The 19594-nt window shown below is 40.8% G+C and overlaps 1 protein-coding gene across 1 annotated transcript; it reads right to left on the minus strand.

Moving 5' to 3' along the window:
* Positions 1–590: 590 nt before the first annotated feature.
* On the minus strand, positions 591–19590 carry gpbp1l1 (GC-rich promoter binding protein 1-like 1). Its single transcript, XM_088598682.1, has 12 exons — positions 19370–19590; positions 13107–14458; positions 12261–12375; positions 9319–9448; positions 7856–8202; positions 7228–7303; positions 6653–6849; positions 6330–6470; positions 4713–4868; positions 4266–4393; positions 2810–2912; positions 591–2494 (listed from the first exon to the last, which is right to left on the minus strand). The coding sequence occupies exons 3-12, from the start codon at positions 12318–12320 to the stop codon at positions 2336–2338; spliced, it is 1497 nt and encodes a 498-aa protein (XP_088454808.1). The 5' UTR covers positions 12321–12375; positions 13107–14458; positions 19370–19590; the 3' UTR covers positions 591–2335.
* Between the last annotated feature and the right edge of the window lie 4 nt (positions 19591–19594).

The raw sequence follows: 19594 nt of genomic DNA on the forward strand, positions 1-19594 counted from the left end.
CAGAAGTGACAGTTATATTGTCACAGTCAGGTGCCTCAGCCAGTCGCGGCTGGCATCATCCAAATCGGTGAAGTTGCCGGGGCATCTGAAGCTAGGGCAGGAGTATAGAATGTGGTCGGCCGTCTGCTCCTTGCCGTCGCCCCATTCGCAAATTGGGTCATCAGTGAGACCCCACTCGTGTAGGGTGGCCCGGAAACGGAAATCTACCAATGATCATTTCAGCAAAAACCACGGCTGCTCAACTGAATAGAGAAACTGATTAGACCTTTTTAATGGTTTTCTGATCCTAAAAAAAATGCACTTTTCGGTTGCTTAAGAACAATAATAGACAACTCAAAAGCTCATATAGTTACAGATCATATTTCAGATATGTTGAGTTAATAAATGTTAAATATTTTTTAAAATATAAATATAAAAAAAAACAACCAAAACCTGGACTGACACGACCTAATTTGAATTTTAACAGACTCGGTACACTTAAACTTTCAGTTTTCACTTGAGAACTTTTGTGCGATATGATATCCCTTCCAGTGTTAGAATACAGGACGCTCTCCTGTTTCACTTATGAGTAACAAGCAGAATGAGACGCGTTTGGCAAACTGATGCAAAATATTTATTCCAAGTTTTTTTCTTTTCTGATGCAGTAGTTTTTTTCTACTTCTCATACAGATGATTCCATACATGAAACCCTTTTTTATCTTTTCAAATCTGTAAATAATGTTATCAAAATAATCTTAATCTTCGAAAACTCACAAAATTTTTTATATTTTACAATCCACCCTGAATATCAAGGCTGCAGGAACAGAACAAAAAATGCAAAAACAAAGCCTATTTCTGTGGAAACTTTACAGCTGTACCAAAATAAAGTAAAATGTAAGGTAAGTGACAAAGCCTTTTATACCCTTCCAACAACAAAAAATAAATCTGGTTATTAGCATTATTTAAAATAATGTAGTCCCTCATTATAAATGGATGTACAAACTGGGATGAGTGAGTCTCCACTGCAGAAATGGTTTACATCTCTGAGAATTTTAAATATCATAATTTTAAAGAAGTAACAGCTTGCACAAGTGCAAAACAAGGTGTCAGTGTAGGCCTGTAAATATAGTTGAAAGTCCTCTGTGGATGTTTACCTCCCTGATGATCTGAAATGAAAGAATCCAAAACCGTCAGAATCGCCTATTAAAAATTTGGCAAAATTTGATTCTCAGATTCAGTTCTACAATGGTCCTCGCCATGCAATCTATTGCTAGGCTGCCACGTTGCCTTTGGTATCAAGTTGAGCTATGATCCTATTACATCAAATACATTAATTACTTTAAAGTACATTCCCCTTGTCATGAATTGCTATAGCAATATAGCAAGCATTTTAAAACTGTCAATTTCACTGGTTCCTTTCATATAATATGTATAATATTTGTCATCAGAAGGATGAGTATACATTTTCTCACTGGTTATTAATTCTGCCCTTTATGGTTACCTAAGCAAATAACTTGGCCTCATCCTGGCTATCTGCTTATTTTCTAGTCTAAACCACTCTTAGCTTTACAGTCAAGGTCTGTTTAATATTTTTTTATATGTCCTCAACACATCTGGAGAACAGATTCAGGTATAATCTGATTAGTGAGAGTGAGACAAGACTATCACGGGCTTGTGAAGAAAACAGTGAGGCACTGTTTGTTGTACTGAAAGACAGAAACAGTGTGCTGTTAGATGTGGATTAAAATGAAATTGACGAGAATATCTGGTGTGAATGACAAATCAGCATGAAGGAGTCACACATGTGACACTTGAGAAATATGGGGTCAGATTTTATCTCCCTTACAGGTTTTCAAATAGTGATTGTTTCTCTCAATAGCTGCCACACTGTACAGTACTTGCCAGATCTTTCTTTTTTTAATACTCTACCACAGACAAACATCCCAGCTGCACAAATTGAACCACCGCATTTTTAATGAGGGACTTAGAATAACATCAATATTCATTACTGATGATTGCCTCATCACACTGCTAACACTACGGATTGTTGCAAAAAGATGTGTCAAAGCCAGTTTTGTTACATCTCAGTTTGTCAGGAACTCAAGTCATTCAATTCTTTGATTTTTAATTCAATTAGTCATTCTTGTTTTTAGCAGAATCTAATGTGCATTGCCCTTCTTCTGTTTGCTTGTATTTAGGTCTGTGAAGCAGGAAAAAATGGGGCTACAAAGAGAGGTACAAAAAAAAGCTATACAAGCCAGAATGTTATCGTTCAGTGGGATATGATTGGTTTCCCTTGTGCATGGAAAAAAATTAAAACCATGTATTAAAAAAAATGAAATCTTTTAAAGCCACATTAGGTATCATCATCATCGGAGGTCTGGCTACTGCTCGTTTCGGACTCCGAGCCCTCGTCCAGCCCCACATCCAAAGTGCTTCTCCAGGGAGCAAACTGCAGGGCCACACCGCGGGGCTTCAGTAGAACACCATTCTTCCCAAGGCCATTCTTCTTCAGCTATAGGTCACCCAACAGAGGAAGATGTAAGGTGTAACGCAGCATTTTTCTACTATGGATTTATTATGGTTATGAACGAGATATCCCAAAATCTGTTGTGCGCTGTTAACGTACTAACAGTCAGTTACTCGTCTTTTTTCTAAAACCTGCTCACGTTAGAACTTTATATGACCTATGTTCTTCTGTTCTCAAAACCTTACCACCTCAGGATTGAAGTACACTAAAGTATCACCTTCGTTGGGCCTTAATCATTTGATTTTTCATTCATATTAAGTCTTTTTGTTTAGTTATTTTTCCAAAGAGGCTTTCACTCACCTGCTCCGTTTTAGCCTGAAATTCTTTCAGCTCATCCTCAGTTAAGGGCTGGAAGTTGTCATCATTCTCTGGGTACTCCTGCCAACCCATAGACTTCAATAACCTAACAGGAAACAGAAGGCAAAGAAGAACGCTTACTTTATCTCAGTTCTTAAATTACAAAGCTGACAACCCCCCCATTTCTGGCCTAAATCGTAATGGCCTTTTAAAGCTTTTGCCTCTTCGAAATGTAAAACTTTTACACTATTACATTTAATAACATGAATTTAATTGCATGCATAAATCCAATACAATCAATATTGAGTCTGTCTTACATATTTAATTTAAAACAATATCAGAGCCCTTAGAGGTGCTATATGCACTGGAACTTATCCCAGTTTCTACAGCATTAAGTGAAGGCAGTGGATGTGACTCAAGTCTGTGTGACTTAACCCCAGATATGCTGGTCCCTATTTGTTTTGCTCAAGGGTACAAAAGTAGAGTCTGCAACAGGGGACTCCAACCCACAGGCTACCAGCTGTGTTTTCATTACTCTAACCAGTACTCCACAGCCCACACACATTTTACACCTCTACCTCTGTACAACCATGTAAGGGACATGGGCTTAACCTGCAGAAATGTGAGGGAAGCAATATGAAAACTGTCATTATAAAAAAATAAAAAAATCCATGTTTGCCATGAATCTTAATGTTTTAACTTCAGTTTCTACAGTATCCATCCAGGATGTGCTAAACAGCCTTTTTCCAAAGCAGCCCTAACAAGAACATTAATAAGCACTACACATTTTTTCTCCATTCTTTAACAATAGTCTATTTTTGTGAAAATCCAAACATAGAACTGCTGCACTATGAACATGAGGATTACCTGGACACAGTGCAAGCAGAGCAGCAAGAAAGTCAATAGCTCATCATTTCTGACTTACTTGTTGAACGTACATTCCTTTTTTTAAAAAAAAACTGGCATCAGTGACTGCAATGTGTTTTGGCATTACAAAAACAAAAAAAGTACAAAAACAAGCCTTGTTATAATTTAATTCCAAGTGTTTTTAGGTATTTATTTTGTATCTTCATATATCTAATCTATATATATTAGAATATCTCAATTTTTTCCATTGTTTTTTCCTTTAACGTGTTTCCCATTTTGTGTACATGTTTACAATGTCTTGTTTTTTTTAATTTGCTCAGGAAGCTGGTGAATCGCAGACCAGAGAGTAGCCATATGAGGGGTTAAACTAGAACCGTTTTGTATGGTAAACAGTGCCGGATCTTCTTTATGAACTAATATGCAAAGTTACCTTAATAAGAGATCAATAACATGGAAACACTATACTACACAAACATGAAATCATACTTAAAACAAATAATAGATAACATCATGGATTGTTCTCCTACAACACAGGATAAAAGAAGCCTCATGCTTGAATGCATGTGTTTGTGAGAGAGCTACAGGATGTTACCTGTGCTCTGCTTCCAGGGAGCTGGACAGATGGTCAGTGTCCGAATCACTGAAGGATAAAGTGATGCCGTTCTCATGGCAGTGTCCCTCACTGTCCTCTTCCTTGGGTTCAGGTGTGCTACTCTCACCCTGGAAAGAAGATCAAAACTGTGGTGACCTGGAAGGGCTTTCGCCATGGATTTCAGTATGAGTTAGGTGGTACCCCAGGAAAGCATCCTAAAGTCAGTATTAACAGCCTGTCCAGCATGGAACGTATCAAGGGCCTGACTATCAATTCAAGTCTTTCCTCTGCCTAATTTCAGGGTGAAAGCTAAGTCTAGTGTCACGGTTAGGATTTTGGGCATGACTACAATTAGGTTTAGAGATATGGATAAGCTTTAATTCCAAATTTGGTTAGAACATAGAAACCAAGGACTTGGGGCTTTCACACAGATTCTCTGCACTTTACCTCTCCAGGTGCTCCAGGGCTGTGACAGGTGGGCAGCTCTCCATTCCTCTCGTCCTTCAACGTTCGTAGGAACTCACTCTTGCGGTCGGTACCACGGCGCATCAGCTTGAGTCGCGAAGGAGTGATGTCAATAGGTGGGGTGGTGCTAGAGGGCATCTGGGGGCAGGAGGGAGGACCCATAAACATGACTGGACTAAGGGTGATGTTTCTAAAGGCATTTTGCAACCTTTTAACCACTAAAATTTATACAGCAGGGCATATTAAAAATACTACCACAAAGGCTAACTGCTGGCAGATTGGTAAATAGTGAGGATCATAGACATATCCTACAAAAAATTCGCCATTTATATCTGATGATCCATGGTGTAACAACGGGCACCTAATGACGTTTTTCTGGACTGAGATGGTGAACAGAATCCTTTGTGGAACGACTGCAGAAAAACCACAACTCCAGCCTGCTAGGTCATTAGGTATATACCTTTTCCTTCACTCCAGGCCAAAATGGAGGAGCGCCCTGCAACATCTGTGCACCCACAGAACTCTCTAGTGTTTGGGTTACGTAAAGGGTATACAGTTCTGCCTGGCCCTGTCACTCGTGAGCTCAGAGCAGACATGGTGCCACTCCCAAGACAACAGTGAACTCAGCTACGTCAAAGGGCCGGGCTCTGAGTTTCAAGGGGGTGAGGGCATCTTCTGTAACGGGCTCAGTGCCATGGACCCTCATTGCAGAAATCCATGCTTTGAGGTCAGTTCACCTGAATTTAGATGGAACATTTGAAATGTACTGGGCAAAAAGAAAGAGCAGCAGGATGGAGGTCTGAGTACCTGGGTTAAGTGAAGCAGAACAAACAGGGAAATTAGAGAATTCACTGAAGGTGAAGTGGTATAAGTAAAATGGGGATGGAAGAAGATAATGGTTCTCTTTTTTGAAGCTCATTATGACAATTTAAAGGGTTTTTTAGTCACCAAGCAGGTTTATACTAATGTATATGAATGATGTACAGAAGAGTGAAACTGGCACTGTGTTGGTGGATCCTCAGTTCTGTATGATAAGGGTGCTTCTCCTCCACTGGTATTTTGCTTTGCATCAGCCACTTCTCTATGGCTTAGTTTTCATCTGACCGATAACGTCAGCAGCAGGTCACATAGCCTCTGGTGGATTGCTTCACTTAAAAGTTTAAAATAAATGGAGTAATCCAGTTTCAGTCCAGTGAGGTATCAAAATCGAATCACTACTCCACAGATTTCAATGAAACAGTCACAAGTCAAACATCAAACACAAAAGTATCAATCTTGAGAGCAGGATCAAATACTGTTATCTTAGATTAAGAACTTTTCAGATAAAAGTAACTGCTGCAGCTACTACAAAATTTAAGAGTATCTGAAAGATTAAAATGCTGAGAATTCAATAGTCTTTGCAGGTACCATCTAGCAGCACAGGTCTGGCTATACTCTTCCAACACACCAGTCCAGCAATGGCACAAAAAAAATGGCTGAGGTAGTAAAAAGAAGGTCTTAAACACCATCAGATATCATTCGAAAACAGGGGAATACCATGCTCTTCTCCTGTCCCCCCTTATTCCTTTACAATTCCTCCCTTGGCTGATACTGCCCTACCTCCTTGGGGGCTGGGTGAGGGGTGCTGCTGACCGGAGTCATGGGTTTGGTTACAGAGACAGGGCTGGTGAAGGCAGAGTCCCGGCCGGGGAAATGCGAACCCGGTTTATTTTCCCTTCCATTGGGTTTCCATGGACCTGTCTGTGACAAAAGGAGAGGAAAAAGAGGAAATCAACTGACACATAGCAACCAGGATCGCTAGCCCCGAGTCTCTTGGAGGTCTTGAGCAACAGTGGATTTCAATGTATGACTTCCTGGCGTATTTCTGATACAGAGACATTTAGGAAAAACAAACAGGGGTTTCAAGCAGAAAGGGCTTCTACCTTAGCAGGGGCTGCAGCTGGCTTGGGTACCAGGTTCTTGTAAACGCTGGGTCCAGTGATGGGAACTTTGTTGCCATTGGCAGGGAGGGGTCCTGTGGTTGCAAACCCTGCAGAGAAAGCAGCACAGGGGTCTTCTTTTGAAACCTTCTTGATGACCAGCATCTTGGAAACTGTCTGCTTGGCACTAGGGGGGTTCTCTGGAAAGAGCAAAACAGACACTGGACATTCACTCCATATACAAAACAATATACAGGACTCAACTGGCAAAAGCATCATGATACTGGTTGGTATGGTACTAGTTGGTACTACAACTGATTTTCAGAGTCACAGACATATAAATCAATTCATGGCTCAAGCACATTGGTTCATCAACTACAACTGTATGACGTACAGCAGGTTGGAGGTTGCAGGCTCAAATCCCAGCTATGCCACTTCCTAACAGAACAGTGGTTTAACAGAAATACAAGTGCTCAATGATAAGCTGGTTTAATCTTGGTTTAACAAGAGGATTATAAATAACTATATTATAATAAATAGCTTTATTTCTGCAAGTAAAGGAGCAACTCAGCACTCACCCCATACTCCTGCCGGAGCTCCCATTGCCCGCATCTGGCTTGCTGACTTTCCAGTTGCTTCTGGGTTAAGAGAGGGCTGTTAAAGATAAATTATAGAAATGAGCAAAAAAATAAACATTAAAGAAACAATGTCAAATTGTTTTTTGAAAGAAACTTTCTTCCTGCGCATCACAACACATTTTTGGCATACTGTCACTTTCTGTTAGTTGTGTGGCTTGTGGCACCTAGTGGTCATACACAGAACTGCATCCATTCAGACATCATGAGCATAACAGTACCACACTAGTCTAAAGGGCCTGAGTCCCCAGTCCGGGTTGGGAAGATCTACTGTGTCTACACAGCAACTGCACAAGAAGAGCTGGGAGAAACTTGTCAGATTAAGCCAGTAAGCAGCTGTTTCAGCTGAAACTAAAAACTGTAGACCTGCAGGTTCCCCAGAACCAGGACTAGGGAGCCCTGGCCTAAAGGTTTGGCTTGCTAGGAAAGAGATAAAAATCAAATCACTCAATAGGTCAAAGACTTGCACCATCGTCCGCCATGTCCTCACTCTTCTACAGCGCAAGCGTCATTAAAAGCCCAGCCACTCCCCTCACACAAGAACAAATTCGGGATGAAGGACGGCACTCACAAAATCTTCTTCCACAAACTTCAGCTTCTCCTCCTTGCTGTCCTTGCGCTCGTCCCGGGCGTCGGCAGGGATCTTGTCCTGGAAGGCAGGGCCCTTGCGGGGGTGGAAGTTGCCATTGCGCTGCCGGTGGCCCCCTGCCCTGTCCCGGTCGCCCCCCCGTTTCTGGTGGCGGTTGTGATGGTGCTGGTGGGGGTGAGACGTCACGACCTCCTGCCCTCGCGGCGTGCCGTGCCAGCTGGATGCCTCCTTCCAGCCCTGCCCGCCGACCAGCCCACCGTGGCCGCCCTTCGACACGCCCAAGTCCACGGAATCATGACGGAGCAGAGACGGCTGCTGCCAGCCATCGCCTTAGACAGACGTGAAGGAATGACATTTCAAGACATGGGTTCAAGTGGGGAGCTGTGTCAGTGAGTGTAGGCTAGTAAGGAACAAGTAAAGGTTTATTCCAGGCTGCAAAGTAGACCACCATTTTGGCTGTTAAGCCCTCTGTAGGGATAGTGGTTTTTGAGGTAGGGGCAGTGTTAGGTTTGTGCCACACAAAGTTTGCCCAAAAAACTCTATCTTGGTTCCATCTGACCACAAAACGCCTACTGAAATTTTAGATTTTAGATTACTTTCATGCTGTCTGGCAAACTCCAGATGGGCTTTAACGGGGTTCTTAGTTGACTGATGCACCTTCACTCCACTCTCAGCCACTGAACTTTCACAAGGTCTTTCAAAGTGAGTGTTGGCCTCATGGTGACTCCAGACAAGCAGGAGGTTTGTGAGGGAATTCTGAGTTCTGAGAAACGGTCTTTTCTAGGCATTGTCTGGGTGGTATGATGCAGCTTCCACTTATTATTGAGCCAACAGTGCTCACTTTGATTTTTTGTATCCTAATTTCCTAACCTATGTATTTTTATCACTTTATTTCTAGAATGCTCTTTTTAATTTTTGTACCTTCCCTCCGGATTCACCGCCTCAATGATCCCTAAACAGACTGGGGTTTTAATCCAGTAAATGTGACAGGCACTTCAATGGTACACAGGCAGAAGCCAATGGTAAGGTTATTATATCCTCGTTAGGGCAATTTCTTTCACCTGTGTAAACGTAGTGCTGCCAGAGCATAGGGGTCTGAATACTTATGCAAGCAATATACTTCTGTATAAGGTATCTTTTTGTAATAAAAATACTGATTGGAAAAAGATATGCAACTATCATTTGCAATCCAGCAACATTTGAAAACTTTTAAAGGGCCTGAACACTTTGGCAAGACGCTGTATTTAATAATTTCACCCCGCCCCCAAATAGTGAAGTGTTGTTACTTTTTAAGAAACAACAGGCAGAAGAGCACACACTGTAACTGTGGGTCAGGAAATCGAATAATCTAACTCCAGACAGATGACAGTTCAGTGAGGGGAGCCAGCCCCCAACACGCTGTCACAGCTGGTGAAGGGGGAGCAGGCCGAGCAGGAGAGCTGTACCTGCAGGGGCCCGAAGGGGCCCGTTGTTGAAGAAGCCATCAGAGGAGTTGTGACGGCGGCGGCTCACTGCCGGCCTCCCATCTCCACGGGGAAAGTGCTCTCCATGTTTCTCAAAGGTGGCTGAAGGGTACTGCAATGGCAATGGAAGAATATGGGAGAGGGAATGAGATCCTCCAACAAGTGACAGGCTGCTAAACACTTGTTCCCAGCTGGGACTCAAACTCTCAGCCCTCCTGCACTCTGAGCAGACACTACAAGCCTGCTACAGGCGAAACCAGCCAATATTGTATAGTCATTGTCCGTAGAAATGTACAATATGCAATTAGAGGATATTGATCTGCTAACTAACTGATCAACCTTAACTGTAACTGTTGCTCGTGCAATAAGAGAAACAAAGCTTAGTAGCTTAATAGCTTAGTTTCAGACTGAAAATAAATGGCATTTTCCTGATATCTGAATTTAATAATTACTTACACTTATACAGCACTTTTCTGGACACTCCACTCAAAGCGCTTTACAGGTAATGGGGACACCCCTACACCACCACCAATGTGCAGCATCCACCTGGATGATGCGACGGCAGCCATAGTGTGCCAGAAAGCTCACCACACATCAGCTATCAGTGGGGAGGAGAGCAGAGTAATGAAACCAATTCATAGAGGGGGATTATTAGGAGGCCATGATTGGTAAAGGCCGATGGGAAATTTGGCCAGGACCCCGGGGTTACACCCCTACTCTTTTTGAGAAATGCCATGGGATTTTTAATGACCACAGAGAGTCAGGACCTCGGTTTTACGTCTCATCCGAAGGACGGATTTTGTTCCAGTTTTAGGTGGTAAGGTTTTTTTATGCTCATTACATATTTTCATATCAACCCACAAAAATGATTTCCTATAGCAGAAGTGTCGAACCCACCCTCCTGAGCAGAGAAAGTGTTAAGATCATGAAAACACACTGTAGCAGATACCAAGCACCAACAAATGACACACTTTGACTACACAACATTTTAATTCCACAGCTTAATCATGGAAAACAACTAAGTGAGAAGAAAAATAACCTTACATAGTGAGTTGTTAATATATATTACTTCAAAAGTGTTCAGTTTGATACTTTTTTTCATTTGCATTAAGCAGCTATACAAAATATACCACTAATGTCACAAATGCTACTGATTATTTAGCATCTTAAAATTTGCTATTCGATAAGAGTGCCTGTGCTTTATATTGCAACAGTTTCAAATCTTGTTACAAGACACAGGAGATGGAAATATTCAGAATATCATTTTGCTACAATATTTGATTCTCAAGAGCACTGTACTATTTCTCCTAGCCTGCAATATTGTGAAAGGAACAATGAACATAAGCAACTGCTGCCTTTGAAGACTCCAATTTAATTTATTTTACTTTTCAGTACTACAAAGCGCACCTGGGGTCATTGAAACGGATGCACTACTGGCCGTCCCATTCATGTGCGTTTGAAGATTCAAAGCAACAGATCTCATATCTCACTTCTGGGCTTTAAGATTTTAGAGTAGAGGTTTCTAATCCTGGTACTGGAGGGTCTGAGTCTCTTTAAAACTGCTACACCTGAAGAGCTGTTACATTCACTCAGTTAAGCTAGTAACCATGTGTTTTAACTTGCCAAGAACTGTTGGAATGAAACCCTGCAACACACCAGTCCTCCAGAACGAAAACTGCCAAGTTTAACATGAATTAATGAATATCCACTGCGAGGTTAACCTAACTTGGAATAAGAACTGTGATTAAAACAAAGCTGTTAAATAAAGACCAAACTTATTCCTGCTATTTCTAGGATAGAATCCGGAACAGTTCACTGTAAACAGGCATTGAGTGAGGGCAGACCATCTGGCTGTTTGGCAGTCACCTGAAATGCCCCTACTTAGAGCACAAGCCCTGCACTGAGTGTAAATAATTTAGGTTTATAGCAAGGCTGCTAAGTCTACTCTTAACTGATACACAAAGGGAAGTTTATTTTCTGGAAGTTTAAAAACTGTGAGAAAAACAAAGAACCAACTTGAAAACTGGCAATGCACAAGACAAAACAACTAAATATACAGTTATAATATAGTGTACCTCCTTCATGCTAGACATTAGGAATATAAAATAAGACAGAAAAAAACTGCCTTTCTCTATATGATCTTAAAGATTGTACCATCTTTTATGTAATTTAGCATATTTGTTTGTTCAGCATCCTTGCCATTTTAATTGAGATGTGACATATTAAACCATGTTTATGGTGAGAATAAATGGATATCACCTCCAATTACAATTTAAGGATCCTGAGAGAAACATTTAATTGCAGGGTGACATTCCCCGTCATTCGTTCTCAATTACCATTAAGATGTGTGCTTCCCACACCTTCACTCATAGCTTCAAACCCTGCAACCGCACACAAGACAGAACGAGGAAGTGTAGACAGACTCCTTCTACCTGCCCACCTTCAACACATCATAAGCAACACGGCCCTGTATCCGAGGTTTAGTGCCCAATGGGGGAGAAACAGATCCCTCACCACTGCACCGCCAGCCTTTAAGTGCCTGCGAATCTACAGGCGTTGCTCTGTTGCCAGGATCTGAAAGAAGCCTAATTGGCTAAGCCCACTCTAACTTTAGCAGTGCTCAGCCATTTTCACACAACTGCCTGGAGAATCAAAGTCACAGTCGGATAGTAACATGACCCAGACTCAACATCACGACCTGGATCATCAAGCTCCACCTGCTTTCCAGAACCTGCACTGCCTGAGCCAATCGAGAGCCCCAAATCAGGCATACTTTGCCTAAAACAAAGACTTTTCCATTGCAGGAATTCCTAGTTTCACCCCATTGCTGCAAGCAGGTTCTCGCTACACTCAAGCGTCCAGCAGTGTTCTAACTGTCAGGCGGCTAGGTCCAAGGTCATTGCAGCGTAGTGTGCGCTTCTCACCTTGGCGGGCTGAGGCGTCGAGAAATTAAGCCAGGCAGGAACAAAGTCATGCTGCGCCATTTAGGTCCAGTGTCTCCAGTCAGTGGAACGAGGCATCAAACCTCATGGCCAGGATCTGAACGGAGGGAGTGGGATAGAGAGGGACAAACACAATGTCATTGTGCTGCGGGAAGGATGGGGGGCATCCAGGGATTCTTTCAAGATCAAAATCCAGTCATATACTGTCTCAGGCAGCTATGGGTCCTGGATTTGCATCCATTCACAATAAAAGCCACAGGTTCCTCCCCACATGACTGGATCTGATCATATGTAGAACATTTCAGACACAAAAGACATCACTTCCTTAAGGAAATTAAGACTACATGCTGGAATACAAATGCTAGTATCCAATAGTAACTATTATTATTCCTGTTTGAATTCAAATATTTTTAAGCTTTAAGCTTTTATGTGTATTTTTGTAGACCACAGAACAGACAGTTTTAGCAGAGGGTCGATTTTAGCAGACAAAACAACGTGCACCAATTTTGCAGCTGATGAATCTTAACCATATCAGAGTTAGCAGCAGAAGTGGGTCAGTATTAAATGCCACAAATTTACATTTTGCAGATTGGCTCCCCATGGGAATGGCAGTGAACAGATTTAGAGAGTGAACTGGGGGAGGGTTAGACTAAGAGACAGATAGGAAAAGAAGACTAAATAAATGTCATGCCGGTGGAACAAAGTCTTGGTAGGGTCTATGCTGGTGAGAGTTTTGTATCAACAAGTTACCAGCTATGAAACAAGCACATAAGGGGTTAAAAACAGCTGAGATCATTTAATAAATGATAGGAGAAATTCCTGACTTACCCAGAGTCGTGGGCTCTGAAGTCCAGCACCCCTCTCTCCCTTCGTCTCAATGTTGTACAGAAGGAGAACTCCTGGGCGTTGTATATCAAAGAGATCTGGTCCAGTTGCAACAGTGTGCACTGCACCCTCAGGACAACACAGCCCTTTGGTGGTGCAGGTAATGTCTTCCAGGATGATGTACTTTGGTAATGATGCAAAAAAGACTGTATTTGGGATCACGCTGCCAGTTTAATTTCTAGCATCAATCCCCTTGTGGTGTCAACGGTCTCAGGGGGTAAAGAACTATGCTGATCTTTAACGATGATCCAGATGAGTTATGATTCACTGCTGCTCTACTAGGATGATGTCAGTTTTTGTAAAAAATTTAAGAAAAACATCCAAGGTGATCTGCCCAGGTGTTGATGAGAAGTAGATTTCCCAGGCAAACCTACCCAGATGAACCCCTGCAAGAACCTAGTTTACGAAACGGTCTGAACTGCTTAATGGTATTGTACCCAGTTAGTAATGCAGAACAAACCGTTCTAATATTGTAGCCAGTGTATGGTAGAGGATTAGCTCTCAGGGTAGCCTCTCTTCAACCTGAAGCACTGGAAGCAGCACTGTGTGCCAGCTCTAACACTGTACTACTCCCTTACCAACTCATCTTACTCTCTGCCAACACACATGCACAGAAAAAATATGGGGAAACAATTAACTGCAGTACAGAAAATCCTAAAAATTGCTGTTCACCTCATTAAACTAGCTTTGCAGTCACTACAGGGAGAAAAGGGGGAGCTACTTTCATATTCACATTACAATACTTGAACTAACTTGTAATTACAGCTGTTTCATTTTCGCTTTCCACTCAATGAGAATGACTATTTCAAAAGGAAAAAAAGTAATCTTTCTTAACACATTCTAAAAGCAATGGGGTTGCGAAGTGCTTTTTATGGCTAAGCTTTCAACAGTTCGCACATTACATACACTCCTCAAAGTGGAGTCTGATCACAGAAAATTATAAGGCCACAATTTTTAGGCAAACAAAGAGGCTCCCATTTGTTTTCAGAAGCGGCAAAACACCAAGTTGCAAGCAGATTTTCCAGTGCATTAAAAAATACAGGGTTCTTCCCCTGGAAGGGCAAGATAAGCATTAAATAAGGAAAATACGAACATCCATAAGAACTCTTTACACCTGGTGAAAGAGTAGTTAAAGGGCAGAAAGGTAATGTGTACAATGTCTTTTTTAAATGTTGTTTAATGCAGACTATAGACCACTATGTAACAGCTCAAAATTCAACTGGGGTATCTTCTTCTGTCTCTATTGACTTCTTGTCTGGTAGTGCTGTCCTCGCGCCGGCTTCTCCCAAAGCAATCTATGGAAATAAAAACAGAAAAAGGTTCAAACAAATCAGGCCCTAATTCCCTTAGATCAGCCTGTGCACGACACAGAACTAGAGATCTAATGCTAGCTGTAGCCTAGATCTTTCGGGTCATGAGGCCATGCCTTTCCTTCCTTAGCACTGGATACGATACTCTTGCTCTTCTATCGGCTTGTTAGGAAATGTGGAAACAATCCAACTGGCTTCTCTGGGTTCTGCCTGATAAAGGGATTTGAAACCGACAAAGCTACTTCTCTCCATGAAAGTCAAAATTTCAAAGGCCATTCAATTCAGTTCCTTAAATTTCTAGCAACTTAGTCAACTTAAAAATTGTGCAATAACCCAGGTTAGTATATTGATCATTAGACAAGCCCCCCAGCATGGCTAACAGCCCTGGGCTTTTTTCTGAACAAGGTGGCCACAGTAATGCAAGTCTAGGCATTATGTACAGTCTTGGCTCTTGACAAAAGACTGGGAAGAACTGCTGTAATGGGGAAGTTTGGAGAGGACCAGTGATGCAAAATTATACCCAAATTCCCCAGTAGGTCACCGAAAAGCACCTTGGTAGCTCACAGCAGCAGGAAACCCCCAGAATGTCATTCACTTGTAGCATGCCAACATTACACACCTAACGTCAAGGTTCTGAAACTGCTGCTCTCAAAGAATTCCAGCATGGAAAGCCAAGGAAAAAAAATAATTTTCCTTTTAAATACATCACTGCATGCAGTACTTTCCGGAAAACAACCTACGCACTTGTTTGATTTGTGTTAGGTATTCTACATGGTGTGAACCACAATGTCATGACAGGACTATGAATCCAGCCTGCACTGTACTTCTTGCACAAATAATCAATGACAGCCACAAATGTGAAGTGGACAGAAGGACCAGAGCTGTCTACTAAGATGTACTTTCACAGCTTTGTAACAGACATCACCCTGGGAACAGGCTGTTATTTGAATGCTTTATTTTTACATTTTCAAAGACAACACTTAATACTAATGCTGTGCACAATTTGTGCTCTTATCCACGAATTTCTCTCTGTACTGCATCTCACTCCGCAGGAAACGAACCAGGCATTATACATCCGCTTTAGCTTATCACATGCTTGTACTTTATCTTATCTTTTTCTTTGGAATAACAGCAAGATTTAAATTAATTTGCAATAGTCGTCACACCAACAGAGATGTTATTTCTTTGGACATTAAAACTTCTATCTGGAATTAAAAGTTAAGAGGAAAACCTCTATACTTCACTAAATTTCTCTTTGTCCCATAATAATTGGTATGGTTTGATATAAAAGCATAAATGTGCTCTCCAGGAGACTTAAAAAATGTAATAGTGAACAACTTCATATAAAGCAAGTGCTAAAGGTGTGTAAGGAGTCACACAGACCCTTCACATTACTCTCTGCATCTTACAAGCCACTTTAGCAAAGAATACTGCTTTGGCTTTCACAGTTTACCTACCAAGGTCTAAATAGTAACTTATTTATAAAAATCTTTCCAAACCCAAGTATACTGTATATAGTGATAAATAAAGATAAAGACAAAAAATACAATAAATAGTAAAAGAAAAACAATAAAGAGCATACAGGATCAACCATAGGCCGTAGTAAAAAGGTGAGTTTTAAGCTTAGATTTGAAGAGTAAAATAGTCTTTCGAAAAGTTGGAGGATGGCCACTCTTTAACAAAGGACCAGTGACAGGAAAGCATTGTCACCAAACGTCCAATATTTAGTCATAAATACAGTGAGCAAAGGACCAGGTTCAGCTGAACAGAAGGGAGTGTATACATGAAGGAGTTCAGAGATGTATGATAGGGCCAGATTTTTAAAATCTTAAAAGTCAGAACCAAAATCTTACATTGAACATATGCTGTGATATGCTGCCAAGATCTGGTGTGGGTTACAAGTTAGAAGTCTACCTGCAGAGTTCTGGATATATTGCAACTTACCGAGAAGAATTTTAAGGGTCCCATAGAGCAAAAAGTTGCAGAAATAAAGCCTTGATGTTGCGGAGTGCTTGATTCACATATAAAACATTGATAAAAACTGCCTGATGAGGGCAATATTTCTAAGGTAAAAAAAGGAAGCCTTAATCAAATTTTTCACATGAGGCTCAAAGACAGGAGAGGATCAAGTGTGATTTCCCAGATTCCCGACTACAGCTGACATCCGAATGGGGAAGCCATCCAAGATTACTGCCAAGCTCTCCAGCTTTTTCAGCTGAAATTTGCTGGTCGTCAGTAAAATGTCTGTTTCAATACAGATTAAGGAAAATGAACAGCTGGTCATACTTTTACAGTTGCATACTAATCTATTACCACTAGCCAATCAATTTAAACTATTTCCAATACACTCAGTTTGCTTTGATCTTGCAACTTCTTATAACTGGGTGCTTTGTACCTTTGTGATCACAAATCTACATGTATTAAAATCACACCTAAAGGACTGACCCCTTTAAGAAAGATGTATTTGTTTGCCTGTTTACACATACATTTACAAAATCTACTACAATACAAGAACAAGGCACAGTTTAAAAAAGATAATAGTTAGTATAGGGTATAACCAATAAGCAACACGATATTCGGTGATAATACCCCTAGCTTTGTTTTGCGAGTCTAAGACAATACTGATTAGTACACCACCTTATAAATGGGTAGTCTGACTATCTTTCCTTTATTTTGGAAACAAAGGGGCTTTGTGATTAGAAATAATACATCAGACAGCCTCCAAGAGGTGATTCCCAGTAAGCATGATAACCACAGAACTGAGACACTACTAAACGACATCTTCTGCTTCCACTGTGTTTAAAGAAAGTAATTTCCAAAAAGTGCATGAGGTCTTGGGCTCTGTAGCTAGCTACTGTAGTTAGATAACTACACAGCTGTGAGGCTGTTACATAATAGGAACTCTTGATAAAACATGCATGGAAAAATGGAACAGGCGTATAAAGTTAAGAAACAAAGAAGAAAAAATAATTATAATTATTTAAATTCCTGTTCCAACACTTTAGACTATATCACTAAGCTTCTCCTACATAGTCTCTGTAGGGCACGTCTGTGAATGCAGTGACATCTGATATTTCTCCAGAGTCCTCCTTTTAATTTTGAAGTGGCCACAAGTGATTAAAAAAGGCACTATAAAGCCCATAAAAGCAGAGCCACGTAATGAAGAATCGTTACTCTTATGCTACTAATATCTACGGCCCTGATGGAATTAACAACAGAGAAAAGAAAAAATAACGGTTATTTTCTGGGATTCTAAAACTTACCTTTAAGAAAATAAGACTCAAAAACCAAAAACGTGAAGAAGCAGTACATTTACAAACAATTGGTGGAAGTCAAAATTACATTAATTTTATTGTCATAGGTTCTTTTGGATGCGGGTTGGAATCATTGACGCGCTGCACTGTTTTAATCACACTTCACTTTTGTGTGAGAAATTTGGCTAGGTCCTCGTCACTGTAAATGAAAATGTGCTCTCAACTGATGTATGTGTTTCAATAAAGGACTGCAATTTAACAAAAACGTTTTATTCAATACAGAGCGAAAAGAGGTATGCCATTTCCTTAAAATAACACAATTAAACACAAACAAGCAGACTTCAATCGAAAGCTAATTTCACATTTTTTTATAATATAAACAAGAGTGATTGAGCCTTTGTGTACCAATCCAATTGGGGTTTTAGAAGTTTCGGTTTTGGGAGTAATTCCTCTGCCTCGCTGAATTATGTAACAGCTTAATTTTCTTTACTTGCAAAATGTTATTCTGATATCCATGCATGGACAGTGAAGCACATTTTGGAGACATATTTTCGTATTCAGACGTGGTTAGAGCAAACTGAATCGCGTTAGGTACCGAACTTAAAAGGAAGTGTAAAAGGCTAAAATTCGTAGTCACCAGTGACAAGACGATGATTTACTTTCTGCATCTGCCAACTAACACCTCCACAGACACTTCCCGAAGTTAAAGAACATGCTTAAGTTGCACGCTAAAACTTGCAGGCCTCCACACAAGATACATCTGCTCATTTTAAGACACTAGCATAGCAAAAGCGTCATTGGATTCTCCAAAATTTCATGGAACGATGAAAAAAACCCATTCAATTTACCTGAACCTCGTGTGAGCACGAAAATATAAGTAACGATAAAGTACTTTCCCTAAATATACATTATTGCATATACAAGGGTACCAGATTAATTTTTCAAACGAATAATAGTTTCAACAGGTCGTTACCACAAATGATCAATCCATACGAAAAACGATTTGTTTCAAAAACGATGCTGATCAACATTACTTACGCGATATCCAGCTAGACATGACCACAACGTGTCGTAATGGAAAAAAATCTTAAATACATAAATTGCCTATTAAATATACAATGCGTGAAACTACTAGTAAGACATGTTTTAGATTACCATGAACACTATTTTGCGTTTGCCTATCGAAATTCGATTATAAAGTGTTTTACAACGGATATATTTATAAGCCTTGCGATGTACAAAAAAGTAACCATCCATAACGAATACTAATACTTATGCATAACGTCTACAGAACGCTTACGCATGTAAATGCGTACAAAACTGGTTTATACCACTGAAAACGAAAGTTATATTGCGAGGGTCAAGTCATAAGGCCATTCAAAGTGTTTGTGCTTCAAAAGAAATACACCCGCCCCCATCACACAAAACGCATACCTGCCATCTTTTTTTAAGACATGCATTTTTTCCCTCAAACACTGATGTAGTGCTTAATTCCCGGGAAGGCGTGATAAACACATTGCACTCTACCGAATATCAAAGTAAAGTCGAGGTAAACAGATCTCTTCTGGTGATAGAACAACATACACGGCTCCAAAATGGCTGCCCTACCCACAGTGGAATACATATCTTGATACACACATACCTCTGAATTATAGTTGGAACGGTGGCTTTCTGCAAAAACCTTAACGTATTCCGATCCCTGAAAGCAGTAGGCTTCGTATCCCTTTTGCGAGTTAATATCCCTTAATCTCAGGTGCCTGTCCGAAGGTACAGGTATTATTTGTTTGGGTTTTGTGACCGTGCTCGCTATGACTCTCTCCCAATCCGTCTATCTGTCCTGTTCCTGACTGCTGCTCTCAGGCGCGCT

This window comes from Lepisosteus platostomus, chromosome 11 (genome assembly GCF_059453375.1).
Source record: "Lepisosteus platostomus isolate fLepPlt1 chromosome 11, fLepPlt1.hap1, whole genome shotgun sequence".
Taxonomy (NCBI): Eukaryota; Metazoa; Chordata; class Actinopteri; order Semionotiformes; family Lepisosteidae; genus Lepisosteus; species Lepisosteus platostomus.

Bases quoted from the DNA above. Each gene is read 5' to 3' on its own strand.
- gpbp1l1 (XM_088598682.1), bottom strand. From the start codon at position 12,320: ATGGCGCAGCATGACTTTGTTCCTGCCTGGCTTAATTTCTCGACGCCT. The intron at 4,869-6,329 runs GTAGGGCAGTAT...TCCTGCCCCCAG, and splicing joins CTCACCCAGCCCCCAAGGAG to ATGCCCTCTAGCACCACCCC. The intron at 4,394-4,712 runs GTAAAGTGCAGA...TCTTCTTTCCAG, and splicing joins GCCCTGGAGCACCTGGAGAG to GGTGAGAGTAGCACACCTGA.